The sequence below is a fragment of the Narcine bancroftii genome, chromosome 4 (genome assembly GCF_036971445.1).
Source record: "Narcine bancroftii isolate sNarBan1 chromosome 4, sNarBan1.hap1, whole genome shotgun sequence".
Taxonomy (NCBI): Eukaryota; Metazoa; Chordata; class Chondrichthyes; order Torpediniformes; family Narcinidae; genus Narcine; species Narcine bancroftii.
The window spans coordinates 47,685,806-47,705,080 of record NC_091472.1 but is presented as its reverse complement, the minus strand read 5'-3'; the positions used below and the strand labels follow the sequence as shown (position 1 = coordinate 47,705,080).

Here is a 19,275-nt window from a genome sequence, read left to right as displayed (position 1 = left end):
TTAGTAAACTCTAATTCCATTTTTACCCAGGAAGTGTGATTCACTGATTTATCCAAATGTAATAATAAAAGTAAATTGTGTATATTAATCATTCAGTAGTATAATCTACCCAGCTGGGTAGGTCACGTCTCCAGAATGGAGGACCATCGTCTTCCCAAGATCGTGTTATATGGCGAGCTCTCCACTGACCACCGTGACAGAGGTGCACCAAAGAAGAGGTACAAGGACTGCCTAAAGAAATCTCTTGGTGCCTGCCACATTGACCACCGCCAGGGGGCTGATAAGGCCTCAAACCGTGCATCTTGGCGCCTCACAGTTCGGCGGGAAGCAACCTCCTTTGAAGAAGACCGCAGAGCCCACCTCACTGACAAAAGACAAAAGAGGAAAAACCCAACACCCAACCACAACAAACCAATTTTCCCATGCAACCGCTGCAACCGTGTCTGCCTGTTCCGCATCGGACTTGTCAGCCACAAACGAGCCTGCAGCTGATGTGGACATTTACCCCTCCATCAATCTTCGTCTGCGAAGCCAAGCCAAAGAAGAAGAGTATAATCTAAAATCTGGAAGTGATAATCTTCCATTTAATGTAGTTTTTTAAAGATAGGCTTGATTTATACGCTGTTATTTTCCCTTGCCACAGAAATAGCCAAATCCAGTGAGCTGAAAAAGTATTAAATCTTTGCTTTCCTCCTGTACATTGCACCCTTGCAAATATCCATCCTCAATCCCCCAACTCATCATTCCTGTTGACATGTGGCTTGCTCACTGCCATCTGCCCCCACGCCTCACACAATTTGCTTGGGTGGTCATGCTCATTGAACTAAGGATCAGTGTGGAACCTGATCACTGAGGCTCAGCATTCCTCTCAAAGCAAGTGATCGATCATCTGCTCCCTACAACGGTGGGCTTTGCCTTCTCTCCCACCCGTGGGTCCTGGCGTGCCTGTCAATCAATCATCATTTGCATGATGAAGGGGAAGCAGCCTGAGCCTCAGTGACTGACGGGCAGGAGGACATGCTGCTGCTGTTGTTCATGTGTGAGGAGGCTCTGGCATCTCGGCCATGCACGGCTGGAGGGTTTTCATCGAGGCGAATGAAGGCTCACACACACCTGCATTATCTGTAAGGGGCCTTGCAGGAGGAACCTGTTTACCAGCTTACCCATGCATACACTAAAAAAAATTCCTAAAATCTCACACTAAAACGGGGTGGTGCTTATATGGCTGCAAATATGGTTGTCAAATATGGTATTTTATGAGTTGAGAAAAAAGTGTCTATTAAGCTTGTGGAAATTATTTTCTTCATAGTTCATAACATCTAAATAGTATACATTCAACTTTGAATCAAAAATTGATTTATTTGTATTTCTGTCTCCCCTTTTAGGTTCTCGAAATCTGTCCAAAGGATATGCGTGCAGACATTTGTGTTCACTTAAATCGTAAAGTCTTCAAAGAACATCCAGCATTTAGACTTGCAAGTGATGGCTGTTTACGAGCTCTAGCCATGGAGTTTCAGACCATTCATAGTGCTCCAGGAGATTTAATTTATCACGCAGGCGAAAGTGTTGACAACCTTTGCTTTGTGGTTTCTGGGTCCTTGGAAGTAATTCAAGATGACGAAGTTGTTGCTATCCTAGGTAAAACTTGAAAATGTGAAGCGTTTTTAATTTTTTTTTTCTGATGATAAACCATTTAAGAACTTAGAGATAATGCTACAAGTAAATCATATGTTTGGCAGGATTTGTGGTATAATACATAATGAAAACAACAAACTACAAAAAAGTCCTGAAAATATAATTTCCAATTGGCTTGATTGTGAATACAACAGAAAATGACCAAATATACCAGTTAAGTCTGCACTGAACAAAAAAAATTTGCCGAAGGTGTTATGGGATCACAATTTGTTTTAAAAATGCCAATAGTAAATGTTTTTATCTGTTGATAACCCAGGAAGGTGAGAGGTAGATATAAGAAAGTAAAGAAAAAAGCCATTACGAAGCACTCTTCACAACCTAATCATGTTGTGATTAATTATGCCCTGTACAGCTGTTTAAATAAATTTGAAATTTATTCATAGGTAATAGAGAAAACGTTTCACTAATTGGAACAATGCAATCATCCAAAAACAGCCTTGAAATGACCATCTTTCTGTCGTGATGTTGGCAACGGTATAAATGCTGTCCTGGGCACTGTGCCATAAGTTGGAGACGAGCATTCATATACACCAATGGTTTTAAACCTTTTTCTTTCCACTCACGGACCACCTCAAGTAATCTCTCTGCCATAGGTGCTCTGTAATTAGTAAGGGATTGCTTAAGGTGGTCTGTGAGTGGGAAAAAATGGCTCTGGACCTAATTATTACCAAAATGTTTTGCTTGAGAAAAATTGTCATTAGCCCATTTCGTTTGGAGGTATGAAACTGTGCACATAATGAGTCAATTAGGTACGATTAAAACAGTGGTTTTCAAACGTTTTCTTTACACTGGCATACTACCTCAAGTAATCCCTATGCCATAGGTACTCTGTGATTAGTATGTGGGTGGAAAGAAAAAGTTTGAAAACCACTGATTTACACTAATCCCATTTTATCCTCCCTACATAACTATGAAACCCTCCTCAGATTTTACCCTTTATTTGGACATTAAAGGCAAATTACAGTAGCCAATTAAACTACTAATCTGGAGGTTTTTGGATTGTGGGTGGTAACTGGAGCACTTGAAGAAAACCCAGGTTATGATGGCCGCAGTCTCCAGTATCTTGGTGGCTAATGTGGCAATCCAACCTGTTTAGCAACAATACATACACTAATTCAATCTTGTGAGTGTGCTATCATCATGAAACTATGTTTACTTGCACGGAGTAGTTTGTCTGCAGTAGTGCTCTGTAGGAGAACAGAGTGAAGGTGGTTGATTGTTTGGATGTCTCTATCCATCATCAATTTGGAGATGTTTAATTTAGCATCACATTGACAAATGCATGAGCTTCCAGAATTGAGAATCCTGCAGCATTGTGGTTCAAGATATTCATGACTTCATGTTAGACTGCATTTTTTATTTACCTTTCATGATTATCCCAGACATGTTAGCTACAAGATTCTGCATGCTGTCTGATATTAGAGTACAAGTCAGGCAATGCACAATGTAAATAAGAAATGGTGAGCACACAACCATCATTTCCTTTTGAAGCTAACATCTCTGTAACAGCAGTAGAGATTGAACATAAGCTCTTTCACTGGCAAGATGGTTTCTGGGACCCCTGTGTACCCCTGAGAGTAAACAATGGTCTTGTGCTCAATGAAGAGGATACGTGCCAGCTCAGGTAAACACAAATGACTGTCTGGTCTCAGAGGGAATTGCTTTTTTGTCCTTTGGTGCAAGCAGACTTGTTACTTGTAATGGGATTGGAGGCAGACCAGTGGCAGTTCACTTCAGAAAGAGTCCAGTGTGAAGGGCAAGGACTATAAGGTGGACAAAATCATAGAGCATCGCCTGGAATGTGCACACCTGGATCGTGCCTACCTGTTTGGCTGAAGCATGTTAGTATTTTGTTGAGTTTGTGCATTGTGCTTGTTAGATATTCATATATCCAGCAAATTCATTATGATTAGGTTTGGCCTGTTCTAAGTGGCACAGAATTTAGAGGGATAATCAACATATTTTCTTCCTGTGTCAGTTTATTGTATAAAATGAAAGGAATTGTGTTACAGTGTGCCTTGCTTAAAAAGTTCTGAAGATATTTAAAACTTGGTAGCATAATTTAGATGATATCAAGTTGAATGGCAAAAATGGTAATGATTTTTGAAGATGTGACATGGAGCATGCATATTGTGGCAAAAGGACACTTTTGAGTGTTGGGCAAAAGAAAATGAAGGCAACTTCGGAAAGCTTGCACTCTAAGGCGAGGCTGAGAATAACAAGAATATTAGTAGGACTCCTAGCTTAGCAGCAATCAGTGGAATTGAAGCCAGGTCAAGAGCGCATTTGCTAACTCGTGTTTGACTGTTGCTGCCAGATATTTGCCTTGACACTTTTCTCCGGTATCAGAAAAGGACGGCTCCATAAAGGCATCTGGAACACTGACTCAAATTTCAAAGTTCATATCTATTATCTGAGTAAATACATGACATCACATATAACCCTGATATTATTTTTCCTGCAGGGCAGACAGAATTTCTAATTACTGGTAACTGTAAACTGTACTCAAGAACAAATAAATGTAAACAAAAGAAAATGTAAACAAACTGCAAATACAAAAATATAAATACAGTACTTGGTAATAAATAATGAGCAAAGGATGAGTCCTTAAATGAGTGTTGTTCAGGAGTCAGATGGATGAGGGTTTACAACTATTTTTGAACCTGGAGGAACAAGACGTAGTACCTGCACCTCCTTCCTGAGAACAGAGCATGTCCCAGGTGTTGTTGATCTTTGATAATTGCTGCTCTGATGGCAATGTTCCATTAAAATGTTCTCGATGGTGGGGAGAGTTTTGCCTGTGAGGTACTGGGTTGTGTCCACTATCTTTAGCAAGGCTTTTTGTTCAAAGCTATTGGAGCCCCCATACCAGGCTGTGATGCAGCTGGTCAGCACACTTTCCACTATGCATCTGTTAAAGTTTGCCAAAATTTCTGATGACACACTGAACCTCCATAAACTCCTGAGGAATTGGAGGTACTGATGTGCTTTCTTCATGATGGCATTAATACGATGAGTCCAGGAAAGGTTGTCTGAGATAATGGACCTCAGGGATTTAAAGTTGTTCACCCTCTCCACCTCTCGTCCCCCATTGATCACTGGAGGTGTCACTGGCTTTCCTTTCCTAAAGTCTACAATAAGCTCCTTGGTTTTGGTGACATTGAGTGCAAGGTTGTTGTTAGTAGATTATTCAGCCAAGTTTTTCCAATCTGTTTCCTTTATGCTGACTAATAGCCCTCTTTTATACAGCTACAGGAATATTATCAGCAAATTTATATATGGTGTTTTTGTTGTTACAAGTCACACAGTCATAAATGTAAAGTGAGAAGAGCAGGGAGCTTAATTACTCAACCATGTAGTGCTCCAATGCTGATGGGGGATTGTGGAAGAGATGTTCTTGTCAATCCACACTTTGACTGGAGTTTGGAAGTGAGGAAATCCATGATTCAATTGCACAGTGGGATTATGAGGCCCAGGTCTTAGAGTTTGTTGATTAATTTTGAGTGGATGATGATGCTGAATGTCAAACTAGTCAAAAAAGAATATCCTGGTATAAGCATCTTTGCTGTCCAAGTATTCCAGGGTTATGTGGAGAGCCAGTGAGATGGCATCTGCCCTAGACCTGTTGCTGCGATAGGCAAATTGAAACAGATCCATGTCGCTGCTCAGACAGGAACTGCCATTTTCCAACACCAACCTCTCAAAATATTTCCTCTTCTGTGGATGTGAGTGCCACTAATCATTTAGGCAGATTACCATTCAGTTCTCGGGCACCAGTACAATTGAAGCTTGTTTGATTGAGAAGTTGAAGCCAGTTGGTTTTCAGTCCTGACCTGTTATTCTGTCTCGACTGGATGCTTTCCTTGGATTCACTCTCCTGAAGGCAGCCTGTATGTCACCCTCTGGTAGTGACAGTGGATGATCATTAGGGGCCATTGGGGTGCGCAATGTTTATTCCTTGTACTACAGTTAATTCAAAATTGAATTGCACGCTCCTTTCTAGACAGAAATTGACTTAAAGTAGTATTGGTAAAATTCCAGCTGTCCCAGTATCTGAGCTGTGACTAAATCACTCCACTGTTGATTTTGTACTAGTAATCAGTTGAATCTCCATCTATATTTTAAACCTTTAACTGGATCTTAAACTTTTATTTTTAAATGGGTGTGATTGAAATGCTTAAAAAATCAAGTTAAATATTTAAAGGTTATGTTTTTGATATTTTTAAGACAACCATGCATTTAATTCTGTGCAAACTAAATCCTGCCTTTTTTTAATTCAGACTAAATTAGGAGGAGGATTTGGCTACTTCAATCTGCTCTGGGATTTAATAAGATTTTTGCTGATCTGATTGTAAAATCAACACTGTCTTCTTGACTATCTGTGGTAACCTTCTAATCTCTTGCCGATAGAGCATCTATCCCTTTGAAGGGGAGTGATTCAATCCATTTGGGAAAAAAAAATCACCACCCTTTTGTTAAATATCTGGTGACTCCCTAGTTCTAGATTTTCCTGAGGTGAAAATGTCCTCCATTCATTCAGTCAAGATCACTCAGGATCTTGTATTTTTCAATTAAATGTAGTCTCAATCTTCTAAAACCTTGGGTAGATTAGAAATCTGGAACATTGGTAGATCAGGCTGCATTTGTGGGAATGGAAAGAGTTAATGCTTCAGGTCAGGGACCTTTAGTAGACTTACAATTTCTACCCATGAATGCCGTCAGACCTGCTCCATTCCTCAAGCACTTTTGCTGAAGAGAGAAAATGTTAGTTTAAGTAATTGGGTGGGAGGGTGGTAAGTGTGGGTAGAATAGAGGTAGGGACAAATAGAAAGAAGGGAATACTTGGGTTAATAGAGGTAATTGGATGGTGATCATGCTTTTAATTTAATGATGCCAACAGCATGGGGTGTGGTAGATGTCCAACAGGTTGGACAATGCAAATGGAGAGAAAAACATTGAATTAATGTCACTGATGGATGATCAACAGGCCATAGAGTAAGTGAGTTACCTAAAATGGAAAAACTTGACATTAAATCAAAAGGCTGTAGTATTCTCAGTTGGAAGTATTATCATTCTTTCAGCTTACTGTAAAAATAGCCAAGTGGGAATGCAATAGAAAATTAAAAGACAGGAAACTTGAGATTGTTTCTCCAGATGGTTAGAGTCTCTTCAAAGTAGAAAATGATCACCCAAACTATATTAGGTCTTGACAGTGTGGAGGAGAGCATTGGCGCACACCATATGCTGTACGTAGGATTGGAAGAAGTAGATATAAATTGCTGCTTCCTCAGGGAACACTGTTTGGGCTTTTGGTTGTTGAGGTGAGATTAAGCTCATCTCAGTGTTTGCATGGTAACGTGCTGCAGACAGGTGGAACAGAGGGGATTAGTAGTTTTAAGTCGAATGCTCACTTTTAAAATGCTGGAAGGGGAGAGGAGGGGAGTATGTATCTGATGGAATCTTATTGGAGCTGGCAGAAATTTAGCCCCTTTTCCACTGGCATCCCAGTTAATTGGCTGTGCAGTGTGTGATAGATGGTCCATTGAATGTAGAGACTGATGGAGAATGATTGACTGATTAAAATAGTCTTTGCCTCAACCAGGAGGAGAAGAGGTAAGAGTGGAAATGCTGGAAATAGATGAGATGTGGTCAAAGGTCTGTCCACTATGGTAGAGGAGAAGCCCATTGTTTAGGAAGGAGAAAGTAATTTAAGCAATTTTGGGGCAAGCGTGTGGAAAGAATCCTCATTGGAGCAAATGTGGAGGAATTGCGAGAATGGAATGGAGTCTTTACAGAAGACAGGGTGGTGGTAAGTATGCTAAAATATCCTGTAATAATCTTGCATATTAAGCAAGCTTTCTGTGTCCTTTCTAAACAAAACTGAAGAAATTAAGCTCTTCTAATGCCTAAGTGGATTTGAAACCATTCCTTATTGAATGGTGCCAAAATTTTGTGGGCTATGCTGGAAGAGGGTAATGCTTAATATATGCAGAGCAGCTGCTTAGGGGTGGAGTGGCTAGTGTGCAAAGAATTGGGCTGGGGCGAGGGCTGTGTTTAGTGCACATTGAGATGTGGTGAGAGAGTTGAAAGGTGGAGTTATATATTTGGGTGCCATTTAAAGAACCAGATATTACCCGAGTCTTTGACAAGCAGTCTGAGCTATTTTTATCAGGTGGGTTCCATGAAAATTCAATTGTAACAGTAATTATAGCCACTTTACTTTTGGCAATCATGTACTCAAATGTCTAGGCACTAAGTTCTAGAATCCATACCTCATTCTCTCTAGTTCAACCTGCTCCTTAAAACCAACTTCATTAAACAAATTCTTTACCAATTTGCCCAATATAACTCTTGTGACAAATTTTATTTTGTAACACTCACACAATATGCTTTAGTGTGCTTAACTATTCAAGGCACTGGATAAATGCATGAAGATGTTCTGGTGGTAATGCAATCCAAAACTAATTGTGTTGCTCTCTCTCCATGTAATTTCATATTTTCCGATCTGAATATTCCATCTGTTCCCTTTGTTTAGTTGTCCCTTGTCATTTTTCCTTCAATCATGTGTATATTTCCAATAGTTCTTGCTAGTCTTCTATAAATGTAAAGACATTAGAAACTGCCATACAATCAAATCAATCACTTGTGTGGCCAACCTAATTGTTTCGCTAGTTGAATTCACTGTAGTGTAGAAGGCACATCAATTTTAGTGGTAAATCAGCTGGATAACACAAAACCATCTGTCACAATGTTTAATGAATTTTCTAAAGAAATAATACGTATAAAATTGGTATAATGAGATGTCCCTTTTGGTTCACAGTTTTAATCTGTGTTATGCATTGTGTATTTTTGATAAAAATGTACCTACGAAACTTGATACCAGAAACTTGTTTGGTGTTTGAACTTTGCTATAAAAGGCAACAGTGAAACCTCTATGAACCTTAACTTTTATTGTGTCATGGTCTTCTGCCCAACTTCTCTGGATTTTTTGCAGCAAGTTTATTGTCATCTGATTGCTCAAGCACAATTCAACGAAACAGTGTTCTCCGGTCCTCGGTGCAAAACACGCAAACATACAACCAGGCGTAACTCACATACAGACAAACAATACAGATCAGAACAAGTCTTCATGTATACAAATAAATAAATATTGTCCATGTACCATCGATCCTTTTCACCCATAACCTGGCTTAGTGGCTATCTCCTATAGCTTTGCTATTAAAATATCTTGGAGACAAAGGGAGTACCTTAACCAAGCTCATTTGGTCTTCTCCTTTTTGGAGAGATGTTCTTTGCTCCGTTCATCCACCCGCAACCTTCTCTGCTACTGAAAGATAATTTGATTTCTCTTTCCCAGTCCTGACAAAGGATTTCATACTGTAAGATTTAACTGTTTCCATTTCTATGGAAAATGCCTGACTTGCTGAGTTTTTTTAGCACTTTTTATTTTGCTATTCCAGTATTTGCATTTTTAAAATTTTTCTTCCAAGGATTGGAACTCCTCAAATAAATCTAATGAATTTAATCCTACAATCAATGTGGATTTATCCATGCCCTTAGTGATTTTTTTTTCTCTTTGCTTTGCATTCTTGGGCTTTTTAAAACTTGAGTATCACTTTAAATGGCCCATTCAATTTCTCTTGAAACATGTTTAAATTTCCAGGGATTGTCTGGATATTATTGATCTATCTCCTACAGCAATAATTGTTAAGGACCTCTCCTGAGATTTTGCTGCCATGAACTTATTGATTGCAATTAAGGATCTAATGACTTGTGTGCCAGACTAGGATATTTTCAATTCTTCACTATTGATGTATCATTTACAACAAACTAACCAATCAAATGTAAACTATTAAAGCATCAATTGCACTTAGTGTAAGGTATTGTGTAGAATGAAATTAGGAGATTTTTCTGTTCAATAATCCCTGCACTGTGATGTTAATGGGCCAGATATAGGCAGCCTAAATCTTTCAAATGAAGAAAGTTTTCATTTCTTAATTTCCAATTATAATCGATTGTACAACTGGTTGTTAATCAAAGAGAATACATAGATGGAAAATACTTCTACACTGCAAAGAAACAACAGTGCAAGATTGGAAATTCTAAAGTGGAATTATGTGAGATTCTGCTACATGCCAGATATATTTTTGTTCTCAAAAACACATAAAATCTTAAAACTTATTTTCTCTTTCCATTATTTGTTGGTATTAAATTTAACAATCATTATTCATGCGGTTGAAGGCTGATCAGTAAAGTGCAAATCTATAAATCAAATTGTGAATTACAATTTTAAATTTGGCTGCAAACAAAATATATTTAGTAATACTACTGTATTTTAATGGAATAATGATTATTTTGATTTAAAATGCAATTTAAGCAAGCTAAAGTTATCAAGGAAATTATTACATTAATCTATAATTAGTATTGTGTCCATATGTATCATAAAACCTTGGTTTTGTGGTGTGTGCCTGGTATAACATAGTTGGTGCATACTATTGAATTTGATGCATTTATGACGACAGGTGCTCTTTATATTTTTTTTAGTTCAGGTCATGGAGCTTGTTCTGATTCAGTAATTGTAATACTCCAAATATTTACTATGAAAGTTTATTTTCAAATACATAAGTTCAATGTATGGATGTACTGAAATTTCTTTCTTGTTGCAGCCACATATGTATGTTAGGCACCAAAAAATAAAAGTATAAATTAAGTTAGCACAATGCGAGAATAAAAAATAGATAATTATAAAAGGATAGAGAAATATTCATAGTTGCAGTTAGTTTGAAAATAAAGTGATGACTAATATTTTACTGGTTCCAAGTAGTTTATGGTTGATGTTTAAGAGTGTAACATCTGGGGGTGTGGTGGGTTGGGGGGGGGTGGGTTAACTCTTCCTAAATCTGGAAGTGCTGCAGTTCATGCTCTGTATCTTCTGCTTGAAGGTATCAGCGAGAAGACAATATGAGATGTCCTTTAAGACAGTCAAGTCTTCTTGAGGTAGCAACCCACATTAATGTCTTCAGTGGATGGCAAGCCCATGAAGGACTTGGCTTGGTTTGCAACTTCCTGCAACCTTTGTATTTCCTGGGTACTCCAAGTTTCCAAAGCAGGCTGTGATGCAGTCAGTCACAATTCAGACCCACGAATCTCTCCTGGTCCCTTAACACCAGCTCCATAGCCAAGAAAGCCTAGCAGGGCCTCTACTTTCCTGCGAAGGCTGAAGAAAGTCCATCTCCCACCCTCCATTCTCACTACATTAAACATTGCAAAAGACTCCCAACATCCTGCATATAAACAGTTCTCCCTTCTGCCATCTGGCAGGAGCTACTGTAGCACTCGGGCTCTTACATCCAGAGTGGGAAACAGCATTTTGCCCCCCAAGCCATCAGGCTCCTGAACTCTGAGTATAGATGTGAATAGTGTACTGTGGACTTTCAGTGTACCTTAGTACCTTAATATTTTAATGTGTTAACTGCTTTCCTAACTTACATCTATGTCAATATACTCCATAGCCCTGGAGACCAGCATGTCAGGTATTATAAGCAAACATTCCACGGCTAATAGTTTTAACCAAATAGCATTAAAGAAGGAATTAGTTGTTGTAACGTGAGACAGATCTCCAGTGGCATATTTAACCACAAGCTTCAAGTCCTCTAGATTTGGGACTGACCCTTTTTTTAAAATCAAAAAGTTAGTTTTGCGCTTCATGTTTCAGAAAGACAAGGGAGGGAATCCAGGGAACTTTGGACTAACCCGCGGTAGGCATATTTCTGGAATCTATAATTATGGATGGTTTTCTCACACCTTGAAGAGTGCTTGTCAGTCATGTCTGATAAACTTAATTATATTTTTCCTGAAGAAGTGGTCAGATTTTATTTTGGTTTAAATAAAAACTTGTTTAAGATTGCTAACTAAATTTGAAACACAAAGAAATGAAGGCAAATTAGTGAGGTGTTTAGAACATTTTTACAGTAGCAGGAGATGGAGTGGGGCTATCAGCAGTATCACATTGGCTAGATTTAATTGCTGCTGTTTTCCAAAGATTTGTGGGGAGTCATACGACTGAAAGCACTTTGTTAAATGGACACAGAGTAAAGGCAAGGTCTTGATGTTCACTTGCTTGTCAGCCATTATTTGAATAATGGAACAGGCTCCTGGAGCTAATGTCCTGATCCTATTTCCCATATTCCAAACAAATCCCTTGGTTCTAACCTTTTGGGGTAGATCCAGTTAACTACACTTTGTAAACACCATCTTACTTGGCACTATTGTCATTCAGTCACAAGCTTAAGTGGGATGTCAAGGTTTTGTACAAATAGTTTTCTTCATAATTTGAGCTTATTACATTAAAAACTACAAGTGTAAATGTCAACACAAAATGGATGAAAATGTACATATTTTACATTAAGCACATAATGTTACAATAGCAGAAGTCAACACACACTATACTTCAGAAATGCAAGATATCATTATCAACTTATACCAAATATATGGCAAGATTTGTTAGAGTTTGGTCAGAGACACACTTCAGGAGGCAGGTGTGGATGTATCAATGACTACCATCCACAGAAGACTTAATGTACAGAAATGTAGAGGCTATACTGCAAGATGCAAACCACTAGTTAGTCACAGAAATGGCCCTCTTCCCTGCGAGTTTTCTCTTGTACTCTATTTTCCACTTCTAATTTTATGCTTTTCCTTGCCAATTTGTATGGCCCTTCTTTAGTTTTAACACTATCCCTAATTTCCCTTATTAGCCTTGGCTAAGTTGCCTTCCCATTTTAGTTTTTATGCAAACAGCTCTGGACCCAAGTCTCTGCATTCTAATGAAAAAATCTACCATATTGTGGTCACTCTTCCCCAAGGGGGCCATGCGCAACAAAATTAGTAATCAATCCTGCTTCACCCATTCCGAGATTGACTGCTATTTTGCTGATTCCCTGACTTTTTGGTCATGGAAGGTGTCCTTTGCAAAAAATCCTTCTCCACTGTATTGCTCTCAATTTCATTCTCCTAACCTCCATGCATGTAAAGTCACCCATAGTAACTGCTGTACCATTATTGCATGCTTTCCCTGTTCCTTGCTTGATGCCATGCCCAAACTCACTGGCACTGTTTGGTGGTCTGTTCACCACTCATATCAACATCTTCTACACTCTGATCTTCCACAATTCAACGAATACAGATGTCACCTCATCAAAACTGATGTCCTTCCTTAAAATTATGATTAATTCCTCTTTAATAAGCACAGCTGCCATGTTTCCTCTACTTTTCAGTTTATACTTCCTAAATGTTGAGTACCCTTGTATATTAGTCTCTGAATCCTGGACACACTGGAACTGTATCTCAGTACTTGCAATCTGGTCATCGACCATAGTCTATCTGGGTTGGTAGTAGAATGTCAAGCACCTTCATACTGAGCACTGGTACACCTCAGGGCTTGCGCTCAGCCAGCTCGCATTACTGACTCATGACTGGATTGCCAGATCCAGGTCCAATAGCGTCATCAAGTTAGTTATTGGCCTCATCAGCAACACTGCAGAGAAGAGATGGAAAATCCTGTGATATAGTGTGACATTAACGTGGACAAGACAAAGGAAATGATTGTGGACCAGGAACAGCCACCTTCCACTACATACCAACAACAAGCACCAAGGTCCTAGGAGTTCACTTAACTAGTGTGACGGTCTTTCATTTTTTTGGTTCATTTTGTATGTTTGGGACTATCCCTTTAAGGCAGTGGTTCCCAACCTTTTTTATGCTCCGCACCCGTTAAAAAATGTAATATGTTCTTGCACCCCTTAAAGTAATAATTTATTTAAAAATAAAGGTGGTGACCAAAACAAATTTGTATAATCAATTTTTAATAATATATAAACAAAAATGAAACATGGAAAAGAAAAAATATTACAACAAATTAAAAGTTGCATAAACCCTACAAAAAAATTAAATTTTCATTCATGCATGAAATTTCTTTAAAAAAATTAAAGAACTAATGTTCAAATGTTCATAAGCCAATTTAAATTTAATGACTCTTTTGTTCCTGTTTATTGCTTGAGTTTTTCAAAACGTGGCACCTTGTTGCTGATAGCAGTCCGCATGTCTGCCTGTGCACCCATGCGATTTCTAGATTTTGTCTTAATTGACAAAAGGGCACTAAATCCAGACTCGCATAAATATGTCGTCGCGAATGGGATGAGCACAGTTAGTGCTTTTTCACAAAGTCTTGGCAACATGTCCATTGCCGAACACCAATATTGTTCCAAAGTTTTGCTTTCAAACTGAATTTCAAGAACTCGATTTGTGAGCAGTTCAATAAGATCTTCCTTCAGCTCTTCATCATCCAACATATTGTCCAAATTGAAGGAGTATGGATTTATTAAAAAAAACTGAAATGTTACCTCGCACCCCCTGGAATGCTATCTCGCACCCCTGGTTGGGAAACCCCGCTTTAAGGGAACACTTTTGGCAGGACCCTGCAGGTTTTGGAGTGTCTGTTGAACTGCCTGCAGGATTTGAACATCCTGTTCCTTTCACTGGATACATCTGCAGCATCACCTGGAGAGGCCAGGTCCACAGAGACCATGTGACCACCTTATTGAAGAAGCGGTGCACAGCTCTGCTCAGAGGCCATTTTAAGAAGGCAGCATAAGAGTAAAGAGCTTTTTGACCTCCTTTATGAAAATGAGAAACCCAATTGACCTCATTGGGTGGTTGTAGTCAAACTGTCAGACTTCCTCCTGTTAGTTATTGAGGAATGGGAAGACCACCTTGTGAGCAAAAAAGAGTGAAGGTCACTTTTTGTTTGACCCCTGAAAAGGCTTCAACTTGCGTAAGAAATACTGTGTTTGAATGGTGACCAGAGTGAGAGTCACTTGAGTTCCACTGACCCACGAAAACTGTTCTGGAAGCTTCATGGGCATCAATTGCTTAGTGTCCTCTATGCCAAAGAAGAGGGGAATTTAAGTTGGCACTCATCTACAAAGAACACTTAATTGAAGCACCTCAACAAGGGTTTTGTAAGCTAATCAACATTCTGTTGCCCTGGTCTCTTTCACCCACTTCATGAACTGCTCTAAGGCCTGTGAGTGTGATCCATCTTAAGCCTGTGTGTCTCAACCATCTAAAGCCAGCATGTCACATCAATTTCAAACCCACATGTTATCACTGAATTTCCGAAACTGAACTTTGAGCTGCATTTTGAGAAGGGCCTTGAGCTGTCGTGGCTTGGGGTATTCCACACACACATTAAGTATATTCACGCATAGTTTGGGGTTAAGTTAGATAAGCGTAGATAAATTTAGTTAAGTTTAGGCAAGTGTAAATAAATTAGATGACGTGTTATATCATTGTTGATTAATAATTAAATCTGAGCTAATTTTTATCACTGCTGTCTGGTACGTAACACCAGTGACATAGTGGACACACAACAGCTGCTCACCTAACAGAAAGGCGCTACAGCAACTACACTTCCTGGGAAGCGGCAAGGCTACCAGACAGGAGCTTCTACAGGAGCTCCATAGAGAGAGTCCTGATCGGCAGCATCACAATGTGGCACGGTTGCTAGAGAGAAGTGGATCAGAGGTCAAATCACAGCACCATAAGAGTGGCAGAGAGGATCACTGGAGTCTCTTCCCCCACTTCCCAGGATTTACCAGGACCATTGTCTAAAGAGGACGTGCAAAATAATTGAGAACACCTTCCACCCTGCAGGAGATGCTCCACTTGCACCCACACTTCCTCCCTAACACTATTCAAGGCCCCAAACAGTCCTTCCAAGTGAAGTACCATTTCACTTGTGAATCTGCATGATTCATCGACTGCATCGTGTCCAGTTGTGGTCTCCTCTACATTGGAGAGTTTGGGCGCAAACTGGGAAAGCACCTTGGCTCTGTCTGCCGGAATAGTGTTCATCTCCTAGTGGCCACCCATTTCAATTTCTCATTCCCTTCCCTTGCTGATATGACTGTCTATGGTCTCATGCACTGCCAGACCACCTACAAATTTGAGGGACAACACCTCATCTTCTGACTGAGAATAAACTTGGCTTGATGTGATAACTGTCATTTATTTCTTCTGCTTGGGATTCTATTGGAGACATAAAAATGACCAGGTTTCAGGGACTTTGTACTGAACAGTTCAATGCACTAATTTTCACTTCTGCATTTGTTTGTCAGTGAATGTATGCAGTACCAGATAATTACTGTTAATTACTTGGGTTACCCATAATTGGTTTGTCTTTGAGTCTTTGCCTTGCATCCACTAAGCATGAATTTGATTCCATTGTTGTTTGGAAATGATCCTCTTCTGCTGCTTCTAGCATTGGTAATTACCTTTCCAAAGGATAACAAAAAAAAATTGGCATGATAATGAACTAATGTAATTGGCTTGGTCAATACCTTTTTCCACTTAAAATTTCAGTTCTGCATACACCAGCGTTAAATGTCCAAACCGTTCAATAAATCCAAATTTGTTTTGAGTAGTATCTATGACCTATTTTGGCTTTCAGTCATATAGAGATACTGCAGTACTGTACAGTTTAGTTTAAATCTAATTTTATTTCTGCCCTTTTTCTTTTGTTGTAGTTTTGTAAAAACTAGAAATAGCTGGGGTCGTGCTGACTGAGGTTGGCTGATTAAATAGCTGGGGTCGTGCTGACTCAGGTTGGCTGATTAATGCTCAAAAATACGTTAAACGTGCAGGATGTTGTTAAATGCATTTAAAGGGCAACAATAAACAAAATCTGTAAAGGTAGTTTAATTTTCTGCTGATATGGTGCAGCTCCTGCCTCCGCCAGCTGCCCAAGCATTTTATGACGTCAGTTCAATTAATACCTACTTGTGAAAGGTGCTTACATTCTCCAGAGATCCTCCAATGTGAATTCTTCAGTCTTTCAAATAAGATCTGTGTTGAGCCCACCTCACTGACAAAACACAAAGGAGGAAAAACCCAACACCCAACCCCAACCAACCAATTTTCCCTTGCAACCGCTGCAACTGTGTCTGCCTGTCCCGCATCGGACTTGTCAGCCACAAACGAGCCTACAGCTGACATGGACATTACCCCTCCATAAATCTTCGTCCATGAAGCCAAGCCAAAGAAGAAGAATATATGTGACCTACTCTAAATCTTATAAATTCTCCCCAAATATTAATATTGTTACACTACTCAGTGAGATGGTTTTCAGCGAGGCAGATTGTACGATGGAATTGGGAGTTTTCTCATCCTGCAATATTTCCTACACAGATGCATCAAATTTTTGTGAAATACTTACCCACTAAATTTAACCTGTGCAAGAATTATTGTATTAATTAAAATATACCAGGAGTTGTAGGTCAGTTGGATGTAATTGGGCAGCATGGGTTTGTGGGCTGAAAGGACCTGTTACTATGCTGTATGTCTAAATTTAAATTTTATTTATCTGTGCTGTGTGGACTGTGATCTTGCAGAGCTATTGTTTTAATATGCCCAGTTTTTCCATTTTGGTAATCTAATTAGAATATATTATTATGGATCCTGAATTTAATTTTGCATAATTATTTTGACATTTTTTCACCCTATCCAATTGCATCTTTAAGTCACCTTTGCTGTGGAGAGAATGATGAGAATTATCTCAGAGTCCAGTGCCCAAACGAATAACTGACAAGTCTTGGGGCAGTGCTTGCATTTGGTTATCATTGACTCTGCAGGGCAATGTTCTGTCTGAAATCCTCCATTGTGGTGCCATTCAATACTGGCAATGTAGAGTGATAAATTAAGGGCTGCCTTCTAACTATAGGCACTTTCAGGTGGCCAATTGCCCTGCTTGTAAAGCTGCATATTTTGGCAATATGTTGGGAGGCCACGTGAATGTGCAGGAGGTACCTGCAAGGCGAACTTTGTAACCCTCCTCCGAGAGGGATAATCGCCGCAACACAGTGGCCTCCCCAGCTATCTGAATGCAGCCACCTAAAAGCAGCTGCATTTGGGATGACAGTCAGCTGGCGAGCACCTGACAGTTCCTCTCCCAGCTGCCCTTTCCCCCTGGCGCAGGACGTCGGGGCAAGGGCAGCTAGCTGGGCCTTAGGCGCAGGGAAAAGGGGGCTGGAGCGGCTGGCAGGAGAGAAGGAGGCTGGAGTGGCTGCCGGGGGAGAAGGGGGCTGGCAAAAACAATGCTGGTACCTGACTCAAGTGCCATACTCATCTGCCGGCCACCTCAGCCCCCTTCTCCCACGCTGGCTGCCCCAGCCCCCTTCTCCCCCACCGGCCGCTTCAGCCCCATTCTCCCTCGCCGGGGGGCAGAGCGATCAGTGTGGGGATATTCCACGGGGGATGTCCCTGTGCTGATAGCCTGTGCTGGCTGTCCCAGCTGACAGCCAGCCATCCTAACTTGACAGTGCAAGGGACAGGAGCCGGAGTGCGCTCAGATTGGTGCAGCTGTCCTTCCAGGGGGCCAGCGCTGCGCTTTTAGTGCTGCCACCTGAATGGCAAATCAAAGGGCTGCTTTCTCTTCTTCAGGCGCATTCTTAGCGGAGAATCCACCTGAAGAAGCCTTAATTTCTGTTTTGAGCTTATAGGCCTTTAAGCTATAAGTAAAACATTGGCTAGCATTGCATTTGACAAACCTTGAGAAAGGGCTCAAGTCTCAAAACATTGGTAATATATCTTTACCTTCTATGGACACTGCTGAGTTCCTCCAGCATCTCTGTTTGGTCATGGTCCAAAGGACCTGTTGCTGTGATGTACTATTCTATGTTCTAACTATTCTGATTTACAAAATGTAGATCAACCAATCAGCTCGAAGTCTTGTTCCTCAATGCCACCATCTGCCAGATCTTTTCCAAAGTATACACCATTCCAATTTTCTCATAATCAAGTGATCTTTCATCAAGGATAAAAATCTGGCAACAACCTTCTTAATAGCTGTTTGCAATTACTGTCATACCAAAGACTGTGATTGTTCAAGGGGGCAGCTTATTGCTACCTTCTCAAGAACATAGTCCATAGGTGAATTGCAAATGTTGTTAGGAATAACCAGTAGAACTTAATCAGCAATTTTCCCTGCAGTTTATGATGATTTCTATAATTCATGCTGTTGGCTTCCCTGCAACTGAATACATGATCTGAAATCTAAAGAGAGGGTGAATTGAGATATTAAATGTTAGAGCTGGCATCAAATCAGTAACGCATGCAGAATGTTCATATCATGGCAGATGTTAGCTGTGGATATGTTAACATCAATTTATGATCCAATGCAGCTGAATGCATGTGATATTAGACCAGAAGAACACACGTTTACTAAATATAGCTCAATAGTACCCCAAGCTTTGATGCTTCTCGCTTTTAAATCTAAGGCACCTTCACTATAAAGTGATAGATGCTTTCCTTTTATTTTGTTCACTACATTTTTTCTATATGGATGTAAAATTTCTGTTCAGAACACTGCAGCACAGAAACAGGCCCCTTCGGCCCTTCCAGTCTGTGCCGAACTGTTTATTTTTTGCCTTGTCCCACTGACATACATAGCCCTCCATACCTCTCCCATCCATGTACCTGTCTAAATTCTTGTTAAATGTTAAAATTGAACCCATGTTCAGCACC

The 19,275-nt window shown here is 39.9% G+C and overlaps 1 protein-coding gene across 1 annotated transcript in view; it reads left to right on the top strand.

The window, feature by feature from the left end:
* kcnh1a (potassium voltage-gated channel, subfamily H (eag-related), member 1a) overlaps positions 1–19,275 on the top strand; it is a 253,217-nt gene that overhangs the window by 104,981 nt on the left and 128,961 nt on the right. Inside the window, exon 9 of the mRNA XM_069931204.1 lies at positions 1,386–1,638. Within this exon, the coding sequence (XP_069787305.1) occupies positions 1,386–1,638 (253 nt within the window). The remainder of the gene's footprint in view (positions 1–1,385; positions 1,639–19,275) is intronic.